This window comes from Pempheris klunzingeri, chromosome 5, assembly GCF_042242105.1.
Source record: "Pempheris klunzingeri isolate RE-2024b chromosome 5, fPemKlu1.hap1, whole genome shotgun sequence".
Taxonomy (NCBI): Eukaryota; Metazoa; Chordata; class Actinopteri; order Acropomatiformes; family Pempheridae; genus Pempheris; species Pempheris klunzingeri.
The window spans coordinates 9,465,521-9,487,717 of NC_092016.1; the positions used below are offsets into that span (position 1 = coordinate 9,465,521).

The window sequence follows — 22,197 nt, forward strand, 5'->3', positions numbered from 1 at the left end:
AGCAAAGCATCCTCGGCTTGATCAAATTTTTATTGTACCGTAAGTAAAAGTCTAAACTCTGCACATGAAACTTTGCCCACGTGTCCCACCAGTCAGTGAAGCGAAACACGTTGACTGTGGCGATTATAGCTTGAAATATCACTAAATATGAGCTTCCGGCCCACTTTCACCGCTGACTTTGATGCAGTTTTCCATCGGCAAGGCTGCAAACAGACAAAGCATGGACGGAAACAGCAGGGGGCCAAGGGTCACCTGCTGTGCATGATGAGCCCCCCCTCTCTCTCTTGCTCCAAGCTACGCCCCTGCCTTTAAATTTCACCACATTTTAAAACTGAAACACTGGATTTGTGCATCACCCAGACGTGGATTAAGACGTGGAGACACAAACGGACCCCCGGCGCTCCTCATGTGTGCAGGAGTTTCCACCGGGCCGGTGATTTGGTGCAATGCGAACACTTAAGTCGCTCATTGTGCGCGCTGTCAGATAGAAAGGCGGGAGCAGCAACCTCCCACTCCTCCTATTGCTATAACAACCACAGGGCGGTCGGTGTGACTCGATGGCACAGCGGCTCGGATGCGACTGCCAAGTGTCATCTCCTTCCTCCTGCTGCTGCTGCTGCTGCTGCTGTAAGCAGCCCGAGCCGAGCTCACCGCGTCGCCGCCTGACACTGAGGAGGAGGAGGAGGAGGAGGAAGAGGAGGAGGAGGGAGAGCCTGTGTTTCCCCGTCACAGTGATCTGAACAGCGGGGAAGCTCAGACTGAGGATCCGCTACGTCAAACAGATTAGTGAAATAACCTCTCGGGGTAGGACATACCTCCCCTCCGTGGGCTTGCCTGGCCGCTGACAAATAGCCAGGAAGCCCTTGGCGAAATACAGAAGTGCACTACTTTTCTTTTTCTTTTCTTTTATTCCTGTTTTTCTTTCTTTCTTTTTTTTTTGGCTGGCTGGCTGAGACGACTGTGGTGATCCTCCGGCAGCGCCTCCTCTCGCCCCCCCACCCACCCCGCTGCGAAATGGCGAAAGAAAACGGCGAGTCCGGCGATGGATCTTGGAAAAAGCATGTCGATGATATCAAGAAAATATTTGACTTCAAGGAAGTCCTCGGGACGTGAGTAACAAGATAACACGGGCGGCAAGAAACTTTGTATCCAGTTGTGTAAATTAGCGTCAGACAACAATGACACATTGTGCCTTTTGGACGGAAATGAGACTGACAGCTGTTGAATACGCGCTGAATTGACTGAGAATTGCTCGACAGACAGACAGACAGACAGACAGACAGACAGAGGCAGGGCCCATCTGAACTTCCAGCCGTCTCATTTAGATCAGGATCATCATCAGTGAATTGCTCGGGGAGTGGAAACAATGCTCCATGAGACGCATTAATGTGTGAAGTCAGACACGCGTGATTTGTCCCCCCCCCCCCCTCCGTTTATGTCACAGTTCATTCAGAAACTACTGCAGCGTGTTTTTGCTCCCCCCTTCAGACCAGATCAGGGCTGAAAGCGTGTACTTCCAGCTCAGCGAGGGCAGCCATTTATTTAGAGGGTCGTTTTTTTTTGTCCAACATAACTCTGTGACACAGGCGGCAGGGCCTTATTCTGCACGCACAAATGATGAAGTCAGCTCCCAAATGAAGGGACCATCTGTGATGACTTTGTGTTCTTGTGCTCAATCTCTTCAAACAGAGGAGCAGGATTTGGCTGAGAAACATTATGTCAGGGCTTTACAGACTCAGATACTTGTTGGCTCTGTCTTTGTGTAGTTCAGGGACCACTTTGCTCTGAAAGTTGTTCTCCTGCCTTTGGACCACAGAGCAGACGACTTTCCAGGGTTTATTTTTGGTCCTCTGATAGTGCTGCTTGACTTCATGTCTTTTCTTCTCTGAATAAGTTATGGTGCAGAAAGAGAGCCTAAGTGCTACTGAAGCAGCAGAGACAATGAGTCTCAGGTAGTCAATCTTAAAATCACACATTTAATAGTGTATTTCTCATTTTCCTTATCGACTCTGTCCCCTAAAGACACGTCTGTCCTCCCCCGACTGAGAGGAATTCAGTGTGGTGATGTTTGTGCTCGGGGAAGGAGGCTCCCTGGGGAAATATGTTTGGTTTTTTCTTTAATCTTGACTCAGAAACTGGTGTCAAGCGGAGGAAAAACAAGGCCTCTAGTCACCATGGTTGTAGGTAAAGAATGGATCTGATCATTCAGAGGTGATAAATAATGTAATATAGACAAACTCGTCTTGTGCCAACTTCATCTTTCCTCTCCTTGGCTGTCCTCATCATGAGACAGGGCTGCTCGGCATGACCGCAGACCTGTTTTTCCTGAGCAGCATAAAATTGTCAAACACATCAGTGATTCATAAAGCGCACTCGACACTTCAGCTGTTGCATTAAACAGTCAGACGTTCCTACCTGGAGGCAGTTCTGATTTCCCCAAGGCTTTCATTAATGTGCGAAGAGCCTCTGAATAACACCAGTGAATCATCGTGAATTTAACTGTCCGCACAATGGCCAGGTTGGAGGAGCACACATCCCCCGCCCCCACAACCTAGCGCACATCTCTGGGCCCAGTTTGTCACTGATCGGCCCTTCTGTCACACATTATACAACACATACACTCGCCCTGATTGACTTAAAGTTAGTCCCATTTACTGGTTCCTGTGTGTCCTAATCAGGGAGTGCCTTGTTAACCGCACAGCAGGGTTCACGACAGGCCACCTGGGGCAGAAAAGCCCATCAGCCCTGCAGCTTTGCTTGAGGATTAAAAATGGACGAGGAAAGACTGTTGATCAGAGGAAGAGACGTAGATTATCCTCCTCCTGCTGCTCCACCTTTCAACTGTGGGTTCCTGGTCAGGTTTCCCCATCGGTGTCCAAGAGGGCTCATCTGCCTGCAGCATCTTTGTGCCAAACTGAACCCATTCATTGCTCTCCACACACTGCCGGTGTGTTCAGCAGTATTATTAACTCTTAGGCACTTTTCTCCATTTTATGTTTCTTTACACTATATTTAAGAGGAAAATGTTGTCCGCTTTTACCTCACTGCGTTTATCTGACAGCTGCAGTTTTGCAGATGAAAGTTTGCCACATTAAACTCTACAGTTAGTTTATAAAATATGATGCATTGTTACGGATAAAATTAAAAGATACCCAACAGTCTAAAGTAGTTAAAATGAGCTTCACCTCCACCAGCTACAACATTACAGTTGAATAATCAAACATTAAAAAAGTCAAAACTGACACAGGCTCTTCTTCTTTCAAATACGTTTTACTGATTTTATTTTACTGGTTTTAATTTCAATGCGTTTAGTTGTCTGTATGTGCTGCAGTACTACTGTATTTTTACTTAACTAAAATTTTGAATGCAGGACATTTACTTAGCTACTTTTACTAAGTTAAGCATCTGTGAGCCTCAACAGTAACATGTCTGAGATAAAATGGTTGCCAGAAGCACAATAGTTCAGGTTACTGTTCAGTTATATTTACAGATATATGTGATGCTTGGTTTTCTGTAACATTATGATGTTAACGTTTTAAAAATGAACATCAATACAAACATCCTACAAAAAGAAACGTTTGACACGAACAGCTGGAGGCCGTCTGTCTGCGTGTGAACGACGTCACCACTGATTAGGTATTGACAGGAGTTTAGGAGGAAGCCTACGCCTACGGTGGCGGCGATGGCGGCGTTAAGGCTTTGGCCACAATTCTCTTCCCCGTATTTTCTTTGCTGTAGATGGTGTGAGCTAATGAGATCTTCACCACTGAAGCCAGTGCTCCTACCCCACTGCCACTTCCCCTGTGGCTAATTTCAGACCCTTAAGCTGCTGATACTCTGTAGGAGCAAATTAAGTTAGCAGACCACAAACACCTTCAGAAATCCCTGCGATACTCACAGTGAAGATGTTGAGATGTTTGTCTGAGATCCTTCCTTTTCCAAAAACACTACAGCCTAGCTAATGAATAAGGATGCACCAATCCAATGTTTCCTTTTCGGATTCTCTTTCCGATACCTCAACTCAGCTCATAACTGCTGATACTTAGCACTGTTCAGGTACTAGTTTTTCACAAATTCCAAACCTTAATACTTCACTATAGGTGGCGCTCATTAGGATCAGTTTTATGTGAGGTAACGTGAGCTGAGGAATTGCTGTATTTAATGCGATTGAGTCACATAATGACCAGTATTCAACCTGCTTAAAAAGGTCAGTATCGCTGCAATATATCAGATCGGTGCAGCTGAAATGATCATTGAATGGGCTGATGTAACCCCGAGTATTAGCTCAGCAACAACAAAAAACTACTGTGGAGAAATGCCAAAGATTTGCTTGAGGAGATGTTGAAACAATGTCTCCATCCGTTTTCCCCCCAGTAAAAATTGATAAATCTATTTTTTACTGTAAAATGTTCTGTCAGTACTTACATTGGACACACAGTGACATATTATCACTTATTAAGTTGATCGAACTTGCCAGTAAACAGTTGCTTGTTTACGCATCTGACAATTATGGAACAACATTATCATTGATATGGAGTCGTTATTTATGGTATTACCTGATCATCTGGTTTTGGTCTCCACCAACTTCTGACAAAAATGTGTGGCTCTTAGGCGGCGAAATGCTCACTTATGTTCACCCGCTAGTCGCTAAGTTTGCCTTGTGGTGCTGGGCAGGTAGTGTAAAATTAGTTTTTGGAGCCTTTTTTCTGAAACCAGGTGCTGTGGATAAAAATGATGCTGTGAGAGTGAACCAAAATAGTAGAGCTGAAAGACGATAAAACGCTTTGTAGAGCTGAGAGGGACTGCAGACTCTCGTGGTAATTCTCTGTGGGTCCTTCAGATATGAGCAACTCATTTCACAGTGTTAGCATAGCCCATATTCTAGCTGTCAGCCACTCCGATCGTCTGACCAAGGCCTTTTATCCGTTTACTGTTGTGGCTTCTAAACTTTGGAGCAGCCGTCTTCCTCCCATCAGATCTGCTGAATCTGTGTTTGGTTTTAAGCGGCTGCTGAAAACCTTATAAAACTCCCTCTATTCTCCTAGTTGTCTCGGTTGTTTTGGTCATCTGCTTTGTTTATTTGTATACTTGTATTTTTGTATTAACACCTTTTATGTGAGGTGCTTTCTTTCGGAAGGAATTTTCTATCAAAAATAGTTGTCGCGTGTCCATTTTTATGTTGACTTAAACTGTCAGACATTAGTCGTTATCGGTCTAAAAAGGGCTCTAAAACATACTTTACCCAGGTGAATAACTTGAAGAATGCACATATTTTATTTATCTAAATGTCATGGCTAAAAAGTAGTCCAAAAATGGTGCTTTCCAGATTCATCTCTTCTAAGTGCTTTGTCGTGTATTTCCAGAATCTCACTTTCTGAGGTCGATGTACCAGAGATGTCCTCGGCTAGCTCCCACTGCAGGGCCAAACAGACGCTTGCTGTATCTTTATGCCAACAAAAGAAGAAAGTGACCTTTTCTGAGTTTGATATTGAATAAACATGCCTCTATATATTCCAGGTGTTAAACTGACCAGGGCTCTGACAAAGCCCCCACGTGTCGGTGATGCATTGAAGTCAGTGCTGTTGACTCGATGCATTGATCATTTTCTGAGGCACAGCTTGTGTGGAGACTAGTTGGGTCCTTGAGGCAGTGAAAATGGCAGCTAGGCAACTGGGATGATGGAAATCAGTAGTTTCTCCCTCTGAAGAAGACACTACCTACCACTTCCCACCACCACTGTCCTCCAGCTACATTCACTGTGGGAAGAGATACTTTGTCACTGACTGTAACGATGGAGAGTCAAATAATTCACCAAGACAATGTGCCGTATGTTTTCTGTGTAGTAATTTGCTGAGCTTCCATTTGTATTCATGTGCCTCTCACCACAGTGAATGCCTACAGAGCCACAGTGTGCTATCCACTGCTCTCAGAGAGCTGAAGTGTGCCAAACTGCCCTGTATCAGAGCACAGGAAGCGGTAATCATCCTTATTAAAATAATTCAGCTTCCCTCTGATGGTAAGATCTGAAGCTTTGGCCCGGTTTCTGACAAACATTTCCCTCAGGCAATAGATGTTTTTCCTTTTTTAGTTGTTTATGAGGGACATTAGCTCTTATCGGCCCGTGAAGTGACCATCTTTCTCTGCTTGATCAACAGTCTGGTGAACACAAAGTGCACATTCCTGGAACGTCCCCTCAGGTCCAGTGTGTTGTTGGGTAATGGTTTCCAGCTTCGGTCGTGGGGACTGTGTGACTGTGATTATTTCTACTTTAGTCATTCTGGTCATAGTGTTGGTGTTGATTTAACTCTGCAACACCAGATTAATACTGTTTACTACTGTACTGCTGTTTACTACATAAAACCAGTGTTGGCTGGTCCGGTATCAAGGGCTGAACTAAGGACATTAACCCTACGGGATAGAAAGTAACTCAAACCCAGTTTTGAGGTATTTGTACTTTACTTGAGTGCTACTATTTTAGGCAAATTGTGTTTTTTTTCCCGTCATTACATTTATTTGACCATAAGACTGAGGTGACGTGTTTGAAGTGGTTGATTTGTCTCATAAACTCTCCAAAACTTAAAAATGCCCAGTTTACACTCAAACAAGACAAAGAAAAGCAGCATTTTTGCTGGAAAAGTTACGTAAGTTACTTAAAAGATTAATCTAAGTTTGTCATTATTATCACAATAGTGGAGATACGATTAGTCGTTTCGGCTCTACACTTTACAGATTAAAGCTTTACATATAAAGCATGTGTTCAGCTTGTAACATATGATACATTTGATGCATTTTAGATTAAACTACCCAACAGTATGTAAAGTAGTTAAAACTGGCTCTACCTAAAATGCTGCTATTGAACTAGTAAACAATAGTCCAGTAGCATATAATAATATTACACTGACAAGTTCTTTTTCTTACAATATGTTAACTTTTGTACATTTAAAAAAAATTCATTTTGCAGGTAATACTTAACTTTACCAGTATGGAGTATGGGCCAAGAATTACAATATCAGCTGGTGCTATATTGATAATGATACTGATCAATGTTGTATCATCTCTCCTTCTAATTAAAATATCAAATACTTTATTGAGATACGTGAATTATACCATTACCATCATAGAAAATTCTTTAGCAAACATAGAAAACTGAGTCCAGTTTATCTCACTTGGTATATTCCAGATGAGGACGATGAGAATAATAATGCACATCACAAACTGTGTCATTTTCACAATCTTTGTCCAGCTGACTGTATAGTTCACAAAACTCTGAGTGGACGGAGTACCATATCACAGCTGAGCAGATGACGCTGTGAAGGCTGGTAAAAATACGTGCTTTGTGTTACTGTAAAATTATTATTGCTGCTAGAATAACATTTATTACCAGCTAAACTGTGTAGAATTGTTTTCTGTCCGTGTATATAAAAGGCATCTGTTGTCAGAATCATTGCAAGAGAATCAGTGATGGTCCCAAATTTCCAGTATCTGTCCACCTCTAGATTTTAGTGTTCACTTTAACAAAGCAGCCGGCTTGCTGTTCATCAGTTTTACTTTCATTTTCTAAAAACAGAGATCATATAAGCTGTCCTTGCACCATTGAAGGGTGACTTTGAACACAGTAGGTCGCCGGTGGTAGCTCTACCTGGATTATAAATCCAAACCATTCCATCCCATATGTTGCGTAACAGGCCGCTGTAATGCATCTTACACAAGACGATTCAGTGTGATTACTCAGCAACAACAAGAGTGCAAGCACTGTGAATCTCAATAAGCCCGCTTCAGCCATCGAGACCCTCACCCCCTCCTTTAAAAACACTTCATCCATCAACGCTGCCCTGAATTTCATAATCGCCAAGGAGGACCAGCTGAGGTCACGGCTTGAAAAGTTTTCTGAAAGATTGTTTGTGTGATACAGGGCTTCACTTTGCATCTGCAGCATCAGCCGCAGGTTTCACAGAGAGAGCAGCCCACATTCACATTTCACATTAGTCAGCCGTTGTGGCTCAGCTGTCCTGCACATAGTGTGGTGGTGTTCTGTGACTGCAGACGGTCACACACACACACACACACACAGCTCATACTGCCATCCATAAGCCTGGAGGAAGGAGAGCTCTGCGTCTCTGGGAACATCTTAAAATTCAACTATAATTATTCAACCAAGTGAGTCAGTGTGCTGACTTGATTGTGCCGTCTGTGACACTGGGTCAGGAACATTTTGCAGCCATACAATCATATTTATCTTGCGTAATAGATTGAGATGAGCTTCAATGTGGGGTCTAATTTAGATGGAGCTTTCTCTCATCACTTAATACTGCTCCAGATCACAGCTAGGATTACTCCAGAAACGAATTTGGTGTGCTGGTAGTCACATAGGTTGAGTTATGTAGCACTGCAACTAACTATTATTTTCATTATCGAGTATTTTCTTTATTAATCATTCAAAATGGTTTTTTATAAATGTTTTTGTTTGACTAGCTCTAGAGTTATGTGTAATTATAATGTGTGTGTGTGTGTGTGTATATGTGTATATATATATATCTGCAGATACAGCATGTGGGCAGCAGCGTCACCATATGCATGTCTCCAGCAGACATCACACCTTTTCTTTCCTGTGAATTAAGCATTAATAGACGGGATTCTATCAGAAATTGCAGCACGGTTTGTCATGCTTCATGCATAGACGGAGCGAGGAAAGTCACAGGCTTAGACTCTGTCATGTTGTCATTCACAGGAAGTGATGTTGCTGCTTGTCAATGTGGTGTGTGCTATACGCTCTAACCACCCTCTCAGTCAGATCACAGGTTTCCTGTGGTTTTCGTCATTGTGTGTCACCTGCTGCAGCAAGCGTGCTCTGAAAAACCGCTCGACAGGCTCGGCGTGCCATTGGGGGAATTTTATACCTCTCCTAATGTCCACACAGCTGTTGTAGACGGTGGCATGCGCTGAATAGAAATGATGCTCATTGTCCTCACGGCAACAGCTGTAGTGGGAAGATAGTGCTGTAAGTGGTGCACCAACTCCCTCACTTACACAAGCCCTTGAATTTACATATTGTCCCACATCATGTGTCAGAATGAGGTCAAAGTCAGAGGGGCGTATGCTCCGAGGCCTCCCGGTTCTGTTTGTTTGCAGTGAGTGTGTTCCACCTCATCACACCTGGGGCCGGGCTGTGTGACCAGGTAGTGTGTTTGTGCACAGTCTGTGTCCATGTGTCATGGCTGTGACTGACCCTCCCCCTCCTGAGCGATGGTGGAGTGAGGGATTAGCATGGATTTGATGGCCTTGGTGGGATTTAGTGCAGCGAGCGGCACTGAGTTTAGAGCCTGTTGGGAGAAACTGATTACACTTTGAGAACATAATGGACCTTTTGATGCTGGACGTCTTGCTTTTTGAAAGGAGGTGGATGGGTTGGGTGCTTTTCTTTTACTTTTGTATAACATGATGATGCGACAAGAAACTTATTTCAGCAATTAAATTGAATGTCAGAAAACAAATGCAGCATGGTTAAAAACAGATGGCTGCTATTTACATATTTGCTGGACGAAATTACTAGATAATGAAAATAGTTCAGTATAACTGAGCAAAATCACAGACCGATTTATGGCACAGCATAAATATTTAGTTTAAATACTTCTGGGTGCTAGAAAGGCAAAACCCTCCAATGGATTATCGGCTAGCAATAAAAACTGAATGGAGAAACTGACCTTCATCCCAAGGCTGTGACGTGATGTGTATTGTGTTGCCCATATTGATCCACTCATTTTGCTTTAAAATATCAATAAAAATACAGTTTCAAGAAAGGAAACCAACATGTCAGAAGAAAATGATTTATATCAGATTTATGTTATGAAAACCGTATGTCAGAAAATGTAAAAGTATAGAGCTGTAGTGGAGAATATAGGTGAAAAACTACACATGGCAAGAGTTGGTCAAGAATATATGTAACTGGGAAGGATAGCAGCATCCCAAAACCCCAGAAAATGTCAGTACTATGGTTATGCTGATGCGTTACAGCATACAGCCATGAGTTCATCAGTGGATCAAGGATTATTTTAGTCTTTTAGATCATATTAGTTGTTTCGGTCCAATGAACATGACCCAGAGAATTTCAAATCATTGCTCCTTTTTCAAAAATCAAGCCCTGCTGAGGGTATGTTAAAAAAAGATACCTGTGAAGGTGTGTAATGAAAAAAAGGCAAACACACTGCCTGCTCAGCGAGATTTAATAAGGTGGACTGAATGTGGTATCATAGCAACTGATACAGATTGCTTGAGCAAATATTCCCTTAATTCCGTATTTGTTTTTAAAGGCTCTCATGTATAGAGACAGATGGCCGAGGAAGACACGTCCTAAATGGGTGTTTTTTAGAGGTTTTAAAAGTGTTTGCCGTGCTTTTGGCTGCACACGAGCACCAAACTAAGCCAACACAGAAGGCTGTTGGCCATAGTCAGGGACTTTGCCAGTTCTCAGTAAATATTCCCAATATGCTGTTTGTGTACTCTGGCCCTGTCTGCCTCTGAGTGCCCTCTATCTACTTATTGACAATAGGTTTTCTGTGTCAATATTGCCTGAGCGCATATAAAGCAGGACTAACATGGTTCTCTGTCTCTCTTGCAGTGGTGCGTTTTCTGAGGTGGTGATGGCTCGGGAGAGGGCCACAGGAAAGATGGTCGCTATCAAGTGCATCCCGAAAAAGGCGCTGAAGGGGAAGGAGACGAGCATCGAAAATGAAATCGCTGTGCTTAGGAAGTAGGTACCGCATGACTGAGCCGCGGGGGAGTTTGCAGAGGAAGAACACCACTTTAGAAAGGGTCACCACACTGTGGCATCCTCAGGGAAGCTTGTTTGTCTCTCTCCTCTCTGAGTAATGACTCAGAGTCGGGATGCTGGTGTCGCTCAGTTTATTTAACAGCCATTGTCGGGCTTAAGTGACTTCCTTGTCGAATCCTATCTGTCCGCCATTTTGGATCTTTTACTTTGTACACACACTTGCACGCCTGTACAGGGTATCATTGCAGGATTGCATTGACACCAGGTGACACTCCATCCTCCTCCAGGGCCTGATGGGTAATTCCCCCAAGACGCTCAGTTATCACTCAGTCACTCTTGAAGTGAGCATGCCAGCTGTTGGGTGTAGTTGCCTGGTTACAGTTGCTATCCTTTGACTTTCCTCTTTATTTTTCTCTCTGTCTTGATTTCTCATCCCTTTTTTCTCCCTCTTTTCATACTCCTCGCTCGGCTCTGTGTGTCTAACAGCCCTCTAACTGCAACCTCATTTTTGCTCTGGACTTAGAAAAGAAGTTGTGAAGGTTGTTTGGTCCTTTGAGACTCTCCCCGCCTCCTCCTCTTCCACCCCCACCTTTTTCTTTTCAGCCACCTGCCCTTGTGAACATACTCTGTCATCTGCATAGCTCCTCGTTTAATTTTTTTTATACTAAAACCTTGGTTGGTTGCCTGGACACAGACTCCCAGCATCCTGATCCGTCGTGTATTGTTTGCTTCAGGTGCTCCTGCTGATGGGGGTTGCCGTTTCATGACTCATTGATTAACATCCTTGAAGAATCGCCCTGCTCTCCATCATGCACAAAAGGGTTTCTCCCTTGTGTGAAGCGTACTCTTTGCCTGGTTCAGTTTTTGAAAAGTGTGAACATACACATCTGCACAAACACATGCAGAGTCTAAATGCAGACAATGTGCTGTAACAGAAGCAAAGGGAATGCTTCGTTTTCAGTTGGCAGGGCATCATTTTAACAAAAATAAAGGCAAATTGCACCTCATTAGTGGCCTGTGTTGAAATGAACAGAGGCTGACAGCAAGCAAAGTGAATTTTCTGTTTTCCTTCTTCCAGGATAAAGCATGAGAATATTGTGGCTCTGGAGGACATCTACGAGAGCTCAAACCACCTGTACCTCATAATGCAGCTGTAAGTACATCAGCCCACCGCTTTATTTGTTTATGTCAGCTCTTTGTCTCCCATTTGGCCAGTCATTTTTATAATGTGCTGCGTTTTTTGCTTGAATAAGCATCTGTAATGTCCTTGAGGCATTTTTGCCTTCAGATGAATGTCTGAGTGAATGTATAGTGATGCTTTAAAGATGAACGGGATGAAGGTGACTTAGATCACTGTCTCCTGTCCAGGTAGCCAGAAATTATACACATGCTTGCACATTTTGATGATGCAACGAGCCTAGAAACGTTGTTTTTTTAAAATATTTTTTTACAATAGAAAATAATAGAAAATAACATCAATATAGCAAATTGTAACTGGACTTTGAACTTTATTGAGAATGAACTTAGCAAGCACACAAGTCATTTCAGGCTTCTATTGTGACTGCAGGAAGTCACTGCACCCGGACAAGAAATAGCCCGACAAATAACCCTCTGTACTTTTTGTTTTTACACCTCGTTTTTTGTACAGATTAAACATAGAAGATTTAGAGATTCTGCTAGGCTGTGGACAAGGCAGGCTAGCTGTTCCTCCATCTCCAGTCTTTGTCTTAAGCTAAGCTAACTGTCTCCTGGCTGCAGCTTTATATTCTCTGTACAGACGTGAGAGTGGTACCAATCTAATTCTATGCAAGATAGGCAATAATATCATTAATAATATTTCCTTTAAGCTCCTAAAGCTTGAGCTTGAATTGACACTGTCAGAGCTGTTCAACTTAATTTTCATTTTTATGTTGTTTATACGGCAAATATCTTGTTAAATGTATTTTAGACAGTGTTTGCGGAGGTGTACATGTGATAGCTGTTCCTCTGTACCATTACTGTTTTCCTGTGCGTGGTATATGCCGTCATGATTTCAGAGACCTGTCCCCTCACCACATAATGTCACAGTCTTTGTGACTAATGCGCCAGCAATTTAGGCAGCGATTATCTGCCCTCGTTGCACCTCTGCAAGGTGCGTAATGTTACCTTGAAGTGTCTCTTATAAAACTGCTGAGTGCCAGCAGGCATATACTCATAATTGATGCTCCACTTAATGAGTCTCTTATTGTGGCTTTTTGTAATTGTGATTTAAAGTAGTTGAGAAGAATTTCTGGTAAATCATTTGCAAATACTGCAACTTTACATAACTTAAGGGGAGTCTAATGACACGAGAAAACTCCATCTGGAAAATGAAGTATATCAGCAGCACTGACTGATTTTAACAACAACCTGAAAATTACTGTTAAATCCAATCAAAACATCAAACAGAAAGCAAAGAAGAAACAAAATTACTACCTACCTTTAGGCTCTTGCACTGAATTGAATAAGATATTTCTTTTGATTTCGTCCACTCCATGCACACTATGTTGTTTTCTTGTAGGGTCTGAGTTTGGATGCAGGTACATGTGGCTCACACATGCCTGCTGGGGGAAGGGGGATTAATACAGAGCAGTATGTGCTGGTTTGTGAAATGTTTATTTTGTCCAGCCCATGTAGGTTAATCTGGCAGCTTCTAATGGCAAATACCAGTCAGCCAATCAACAATCTGCATTCAGTGTCTTCACATGAAATCAGTCACTTGTAAAATAGGTAATAAACAGATATTATAATAAACACATATATAAGTATTCTGAAACAAACCAGTTTTGTGTTATTTTCTGTGATGCTAACAGGGTGTCTGGAGGGGAGCTGTTTGACCGCATCGTGGAGAAAGGCTTCTACACAGAGATGGATGCCAGTCGGCTCATTCGGCAGGTTCTGGATGCAGTCAATTATTTGCACTCCATGGGCATAGTGCACAGAGACCTAAAGGTAGGACAGTACGGCTGCATTTCATTCATACTTGGACTTAGCTCCTCACAAACTCTGCTTGATTTGTTATTAAATGTTTTGCCGCTCACCCTGGAGATCTCTTCAGTCTCACTGAGAGGGGTAATCCCTGCTATTTAACCTACGTGAGTGATGTTAGGGGAGTGCTCGGTGAGGATCACACACACGGGTTGAATGTCAGGGATTTTCCTTTCCTCAGTAAAACTGATGAAGCGTCTTGGATGAACTGTAAAACTCCCCCACCCCCTCCAAATGTTGAATGTCAAATCTAAGGGGTTTTGTTTCGTATCTTCTCTGATCTTTTCTTTCTTTCTTCTTCTTTCTTTTTTTAGTACATAAGGTCAGAAAAACACACAGACGAGCACAGGCACACCTTTTGACTCTTTCCTCTTATTTCCAGCCGGAGAACCTGCTGTACTTCAGTCCCCATGATGAATCCAAGATCATGATCAGTGACTTTGGCTTGTCAAAGATGGAGGGAACCGGTGACGTTATGGCCACCGCCTGTGGGACTCCAGGATACGTGGGTGAGCTCTGGCTAGGGTGGAAACTCATTCTGAGATAATTAGATACACTAGTTGGCTAAACATGATCTAATCTGCCAGTAGCTACCGGATAACCTTAGCCATCTGCTACAGGCAAACCACCAAACATTTATAGTCCTCTCCAGCCTCTGGTTCATGGTGACTGGTTGAAAACTGTTTGTATTGTTTAACCACATGAATATCAGTTTATCCGACCATTTTTTTAAAATGAATTTCATTGTTCCAGCTCCTGAGGTTTTGGCTCAGAAGCCCTACAGTAAAGCTGTGGACTGCTGGTCTATTGGGGTCATCGCTTATATTCTGTAAGTGCTTTAAATGTGCATTAAATTAAGCTTATTTTGTGTGTTTGATTTTCATGTATTTTTAACCTTTATTAAAAATGAAAGCTCCTATTCAGACTAGAAACCACCAGGAAAACCTCAACAACGCTAAAAATTGAGAGTGAGAGTGTCCTGACAAACAAAGGGAGTTGCAGACAAAGATCACGAATGGGATAACAAGATTAGCATGGAAAAATAAATAAGAGCCCGCAGTAATACTAGCTCTGTGAGGCTAAAACATTAGCACACGTGCTCACAATAACAACGTTGATGTTTAGCAATTATGTTTACTGTGCTCACTCTCATACACCCAAATCCATGCTACAATATTAACTCTAAGAAGGTTGAACTGTGTTCACTCTAATGTTAAATCTTGTGATGATGGCGCTAGATGAAAAGTTAAGGGATCAGCAAAGTGACGTGAAATTTTAGTAAAAAGCAAACTGAATCTCAGGCTCGTGTTAAATGAAACTATACAGGATCACCAAATTCAGTAGGATTCATCTTGTGGGGACAAACGTCTGCACAAAATGTAATGAAAATCATCTGATCGTTAAGATGTTTCAACGTGGACCAAAGTGAAGGACTGACCATAAAAACTGTTAAATATGTAAAAACCTCAGTGATAATCATGTAAAAGATCACATCATAAAAGCAATACAGCGTGACACCTTAAAGGCAATCTGAAAGAGGTTTACAACCATCAAGCGTGAAATAAATGAAACCACATCCAGATCCACAACCTCTACTGGAGGATAGAGATCGTAGTCTGGAGGATGCCCACGGCTACTGTTCCTACTTCACAGACTCCATTGAGCTTTCAGTGGAAAGCTGCCAAACTAATTAAGTGTTGTCGCTCGTTAGCGAAGAGAGAACATCCCTGGTCTCATTATCTATTGTTGGTGTGATGAATTTTAAGGTAATTAAGTGAAAGAGTTTCTGGTGCTCTCTCAAATGAGGCTCCTGCCTGGTGGTTTTTTGGAATCATTTATGCTTTTTCATGATTAAGATGACAGCTTGCATGTACAGCATTCATGGTGTAGATTTAGAGCTTGCGTGTTTTTCTTCCCCTATCATATGGAAATGGATGGTTTTTATCCCATTTTTTCTATCCTGGTATCCATGAAGTCTGTATAATCTCTCTGAAATGTCTCCTGTTGCGTGCTATATTAAAAATCAGACTGCCAGTGAATGGGATTAGGCCGCAGCAAATCCTTTTTAGATTTGGGTTGAAGTTTCTAACATCAGCTGGATGGCGGCTCTCACATGGACCGTTGTTGTGTAATCATCCATCTTCATCTCCTCAGGCTTTGCGGTTACCCTCCTTTCTACGACGAGAACGATTCGAAGCTCTTTGAGCAGATTCTCAAGGCCGACTATGAGTTTGATGCTCCGTACTGGGATGACATATCAGACTCTGGTGAGCTTTGACATATGTGTTTGTGTCTGTATGTGTGTGTGTGTGCATGTGTACGATGTGTATTTAAAAACATAAATGGCAACACTTTATTTTCCCATAGTTCCCTACTAATTTTCTATACAGGAACTGATACATGGAGCCCTGAAAACTGAGAAATGGCGGTAGAAGGTATTATGTGTAAAAAGTATAATTAATACAAATCTAAATAATCCAGGAAGTTCAAGCCTTTATGTTTTTCCTTCAGTTGGCATAAATGGACAAAAGCATTTTATTTTTTCCTTTATCGCCACTCAGTTGTGCCTTCGCTTTGTCTTGACATACATTTGAATCCTTTATCTCAATCCAACATTTAAAATTTTCCTCACCACATCCTAATAAATATATGATAATGAGATGGGCGTGGTCACTTAGTTTACTAGTATTTTTTTTGTTTTTTGATGCTTTGATGTGCCTTTTGTTGGTTTCTGGGGTCCATAAATTTGTTAGGAAGGATCCTTGAAAAGGCAGTGTTCTATTGGTAGATTTTCAATTTATAATTTCACATAATTTCTTAATAGTATGGAGCAGGTCAGCTCAACGTGCTACAATGAAAAAACATGTCTTTTTGTGGTAATTTTAACCATTGTTTCAAGGACATTTCTCCGGTAATCAACCACTACTTCTTAACTCTGCAAAACTACTGTACGCTTCCTGGTTCCTTGTTAAAATTTAAAATAATGGGACTGGTATTATTGTTGTGTACTTCCTCAGATCATGATTTCTATTTACTCTATAATTACTACCACATTGTTCTTTCCAGAAACTTTCTCAGGAAAATCTTCAAATAGCTGCAGGACTTGTAAAATGAAGTTTCACACTAAAAAAAAAAGGTAAAAAGTAATTCACTAGAACAGGTTCTCATCTTAACCCTTTCAATTCTTTTCGCAGCCAAAGACTTCATCAACTGCCTAATGGAGAAGGATCCAGAGAAGCGATTCACATGTGACCAGGCTCTTCAGCACCCTTGGTGAGAAACTAACGGCGGCCACACTGCGCTCCAACCAGACAATCACAGGGAACTACACATCTCGGTGCGATTAAACAGCAGTATGACGCAGATTGCCAGGCTTACGCATTTGTCATGGAGAGCATGTCCTCCCACTGTCATCTGTCGCCATGGCTCCGAGCCTCGAGCCCACCTCTACTCGGCACCGCCAGCCCTCAGAGAGAAATCTGCTGAATAAATGGCTGCCAATTAGTGGCTGGCGTCCTGAAGGATCCTTGAAGAATGTGGAAGCTTTAATGAACAATTAGGATGTCTTCCCAGGCCTGAGCCGGAGCTAACGAGAGCGAACTGGCGTGGGCTGCTGTCTCCGGCTGAGCTGGCCAATATGTTAACCAGTAATGGGCCTTTTGGGCCCCGGGCAGGTGGTCGTTCTGAGACAAATATGTGGTTTGTGACACCGTATCATAACAGAGAGAAATGGCTTTCATTGACAAGATTTCATACGGAGATATTATGATGAATGTGACAGCCAGTGATACAGTGTATTGGCTCCTGTAAAAACATGGGGCCCATCAGTCAAAGATGTTTTAGCAGAATGAAAATAAATGATTCAAACAAATAGGGAAACAGCATGAGGACGATTCTCAAGTTTTGACACATAAATATTTGTAATTCGGGTGATGCTGCGTTTGAATGTGTGAATGGTTATTTGAGTGAAAAGGATTTGACTTTAATTTTCAGGATTGCTGGAGACACCGCTCTCTGCAAGAACATACATGAATCAGTCAGTCGGCAGATGCGGAAAAACTTTGCCAAAAGCAAATGGAGGGTGAGCACGCAAGACGTGTTTCCTGGTTGTCACATATCACCAAATACAAAATTCTCTCTGCTTTTGAAGAGCAGCAACGTACACCAGGGATCTGTCTTTGGCTTTACGTCTGTTTGTCTGTTTACACCCTCTCTTCACAGCAAGCCTTTAATGCAACGGCTGTGATCCGCCACATGAGGCGCCTGCAGCTGGGCACCAGCTTTGGGAGCAGCATTCACAGCACCAACTCCGTGTCCAACCCTCAGAGCCGCGCTCCAGCCAAGAGCCAGTCCGTGGACTGCGCCCCGCTCTCTCTGAAGGACTGTGAGTGACACTTTAGACGCTCTCTGTTGACACAAGCATGTCCAACTCTTAGTTCTGCACTCAGCTGAGCTCTGTTTGCTCTGCTGCCGTCTCCACTCAGCTAATTGGCAGCTGCTTAAGAAGCTCAATTAAACAGACTAAAATGAGTTTGACACGAGCTCTCTGGCCACTGTGTCGGCGGAGATCTGTTACAACAGCACATCTCTACTAAAAATACTTTCTGTAATTCTTTATCAATCATTAAAGTCATTTATCTCTTTGTTTTATATCATTGCACATAGAATAACTGGATTTTGGACTGCTCGTCAAGATGTCTCTTTGAGGTCTGAGAAAGTGTTTAATCAGTTAATGGACTAAACAGTTCATGGACTTGAGCGGCCAGACTGAGAACTAATGAGCAGATTAATTAGCAATTAGAATAATTAAATATTATTTGCAGTCTTAATGTGTTCATTAGCTCCTCTATAGTGCTGAAGTATGTTGTGTTGTGCGGTGGTGAAAGTAGGACTTCATCTAACGATTATTTTTGTTTCAAATGAATCTGCAGATTATTTATTTGATTAATCACTTAATAGTTGGTCTATAAAACATTAGATAACAGTCAAAATGTCCATTACGATATACGTACGTCTTAACTCAAGGTCCACCTATTGGCTTTTTCCTGTGCTTTCAACCACACCTCATGGTTTTTGTCAGCAGATAGGAGTTTGCTCAGTTGTCATGGAAATAACTCAAGGTTATTTCTACTTCCATTCAGTAATGTTTCTACTATTTCCAAAGCCAAGAAAGAAAAAAAAACTGAGAGAATGAGTCTGGTGATATTCCTTATTTTTCTTATTGTCAGTAAATAACTATGAAAAACACATGAATGAGTCACACTGTTGCATCGACCGATGTGATCCTTCATTTCGGTGGATGTTGCCGCTGTGGTTTATTGTAAGTCAGTTCCACATAGACCATCCTGCTGCTGTAAATACTCACTACAGCACAAAGCATTTGTTAATACGTGGCCGAATATTGCATTATTATTATTATTTATCTGCAAAAAACTACAGAGCTCAAGAAATTATCATGCCCTTTTTTTTTTAAATGAAATGAAAAGTACATTTGTGACCTGTATTTTCTTCTTCAGTGAGAATCACTGGGCATGGGGTTGAGTGCTACAGACAGGCATAAGAGTGAAATATCTGACGCTGTTGTAAATAAGAGTTTATAGCTGTTCTTAACAGCCACACTCAAAGGCTGGCCATTATAGAGAGAGGAGGAGATGCGTTATCATGTAAATATGGAGATAATGGCGCACGATGTCAGACAGTCGCTCATAGGAGACATTCATAGTGCCGCATGAAATGTGACAAGCGTGTGAAAGGCTCAGACCGTGGCTCCTTTCTCACCTCCAACCATCTGACAAGCACTTCTGAGGAAGCATACTGGCCCCTGAACACATTGTTGGCTTTGATCTATTCGTAGGATTTTTTTTTCTTTAATAATTAAAACATTTCCAGACTTATTCTTGAACTTGACATGCAGCTCCTTGCTGACTCTATATTTTCTCCCACAGGTCCTCAGATAGCTCCATTGTCCCCTGCTGTTAAAGCGTACAATCAGGACTCTGACACCCCCTCTCCTGAACGAGAGGAGCCATCGGTGGTGGCCGAGCCGTCGCGGCCACGACCCTCCACCGTTACAGTCATCCACACGGGGACTAAATGACGCCAGGTTCCGCGGGAGGTGAGCTGGGAGACCACGGAGCTTTGAGTCGGGATAAAACCATCCCAGACGTCAAGGATTCAACGTGGTCGCCCAGTTTGCCCATCCCGCAGCCTCCCATCTGTTTCTGCCAACCACGGGAGGAATTTGAGGAGCACTTGCTCTGCTCCATTTACCAAGGCTCAGCACGGCCCACCCCCACCGCTGCTTCCCTTCCCACTGTCACACAGACCTGGAAGTACAGAGGGGAAGGTGCCCACCAGAAGTTGTTATTGTGGAAGCCATGTTCAGCCTGGATCATGGTTGTCCGGCAGATAAATAAGCAGCCTTGTCTGGGAAGTGCCACACTAAAGGGAACTCTTTATTGAAGCTGCTATCATTTTTGACTGCGAGCGTCTTGAGATGAGATGCTCCACTGTATGCCTTGTGTAAATATCCTGCCTGGAACTGTTGAGTGGAGTCATGTTATGCAAGTGAATTATAAGCTTCAAGCTGTGGTAAATAATTGTGACATCTGCACTCTGAACTTCTTGTCGTTTTGACAGCTCTTGTTACTTTGCCGTGGTGTTTGCTACAATGGCTCACAGGGCCACCACTCCCAACAGTATGTGTTATCTCTTCGCTTTTTATTTGTGTGGACATGAAATACGAGCAGGACAGTGTGCTTCAGTCACGGCTGTGATCGCTGGGAGGGCCGATGCGTTGCACTAATGCGTTGGATTATTTATTTTCTTACAACATATTATGACTTTTGTAAGAATACCACTTGCATAAATGTGTAAATGTGTTATTAGATTGGACTGAGACGTTATTGAATTGAATGATGAAGATACAGTATCTGATAGCTGTTCATTTGTAATAGGTGTTTAATTTGATGAATTCACTTTGACGTGACTGTGAAGTCCTCCTTGACCACAGGAGGGCAACCACGTGTTGTTGCTGTGTGACCAGTTCTCAGGGATGTGCTCAAAAAAGAAGCTGACCAAACACAACCCCCCAGAGTGATCAGACGTTGCTCATGAGGATGATGTTGGAGAAGTAGTTGAAAAGTAAAACCTCCAAAACCTGCATATTACTCTAATGTGCCATCGGGAGAGTTTGACAGATGCTTTCTTTCTTTAAATCCAGCGTTACTGACCATATGAGTGTAGTTGTAACTCATATATTGATTGTTTTTCCCTTTAAAAACCTTGAATTGTATTTTGGATTTAAAGAAAGTGGGGTTTTTTTTCAGTGCATTCACGTCTGCAGTGAAAATGTAAAATGACAAATGAATGCAAATGTATCTTGATAACAGTTGCTCCCATCGCAGAATCGTCAAATTGGTAGCGTACAGTTCAGTAGTTGTAATATTGTGCCCTGCTTCCGCTCATGAAGTGGCTGGTCTGAAAACGGCTCACACACTCCGTGTTTAATCACTGTGCTTTCATACCAGCCTGTTGAATTTAGCAGAAAGACTCTTTATCCTTCTCTCTCCCACTCACTCTCTAGAGACTTTCACACAGAGCAGAGAAGGGATCTGTCTTTGTATTTTCTCTGTGGTACCTCTATTTCATTTTAAGTAAACATGAATGTGGGGGAAAAAAAACGAACGCTCCACCGGGACATGCCCGACATCGAGGGCTTTGCCATCTTGAATTATCTAAAAATGTTGTGGTGAATGTCGACTTTGAGCCTCTATTAATGTAAATACAAATCTCAACAACAAAGTTAGCATGGGTTTTGAGTGTTTATTTTTGTCTTCCCTATATTTTCCCCCCAAAAAACATCAACAGAAAGCAAAACATGAAGCACTGAAAGCCCCCTGGTTGTGCATGTAATACCTGTTGTTGCAGAAATGTGCTTTGGAGTTGTAGAGAGTCATGTATTAAAAAAAAAAAGAGGCTTATTTGCATGTGTTGTTGCTTCTTTGAGTAAATATCACGTTAGTTGAAATTTGTACACATTTCTCTCATTTTTAAAAATATATCTTGAATATAGATATTTAAATGATTACGTTAAACATGAGTAAATATATAGTAGATACAATATATATGAGTAAATGCGGCATATTCACACTCTTCTCTGCTAATGTGTTATAAAATCATTGCACATGTATTTAACCCAGGAGACCTACTTAACATACTTAACATTGTTTTATCAGCTTGATACTTTGATTTTATGATGATTGCTTATAAACATAATTTTGAATTGATCAGAAAATTGTGCATTACGTCTGTTTGGAGTTTCAGAGATTCCAGGTTGTTAAATAAATGTATTTTTTAGTTTCTGGGTTTTGATTTGGATTCAGTTAATGGAGTTTTATAGCAGCTTGTTTACAAGACGTCTA

General features: G+C 42.1%; 1 protein-coding gene across 1 annotated transcript; it reads left to right on the top strand.

Annotated features, from left to right (window-relative positions):
• The first annotated feature begins 758 nt into the window (after nucleotides 1–758).
• On the top strand, nucleotides 759–21,756 carry camk1db (calcium/calmodulin-dependent protein kinase 1Db). The gene is made up of 11 exons (XM_070830659.1): nucleotides 759–1,109; nucleotides 10,616–10,747; nucleotides 11,847–11,921; nucleotides 13,600–13,738; nucleotides 14,157–14,283; nucleotides 14,528–14,603; nucleotides 15,929–16,041; nucleotides 16,969–17,047; nucleotides 17,768–17,855; nucleotides 17,996–18,158; nucleotides 19,720–21,756. The coding sequence occupies exons 1-11, from the start codon at nucleotides 1,015–1,017 to the stop codon at nucleotides 19,869–19,871; spliced, it is 1,239 nt and encodes a 412-aa protein (XP_070686760.1). The 5' UTR covers nucleotides 759–1,014; the 3' UTR covers nucleotides 19,872–21,756.
• The last annotated feature ends 441 nt before the right edge of the window (nucleotides 21,757–22,197 follow it).

Excerpts from the sequence above, each read along its gene's own strand:
- camk1db (XM_070830659.1), top strand. The coding sequence starts at position 1,015 with ATGGCGAAAGAAAACGGCGAGTCCGGCGATGGATCTTGGAAAAAGCAT. Across the intron at positions 13,739-14,156 it reads TAGTGCACAGAGACCTAAAG|CCGGAGAACCTGCTGTACTT; the intron begins GTAGGACAGTAC and ends TCTTATTTCCAG. Across the intron at positions 17,856-17,995 it reads TTGCCAAAAGCAAATGGAGG|CAAGCCTTTAATGCAACGGC; the intron begins GTGAGCACGCAA and ends CTCTCTTCACAG.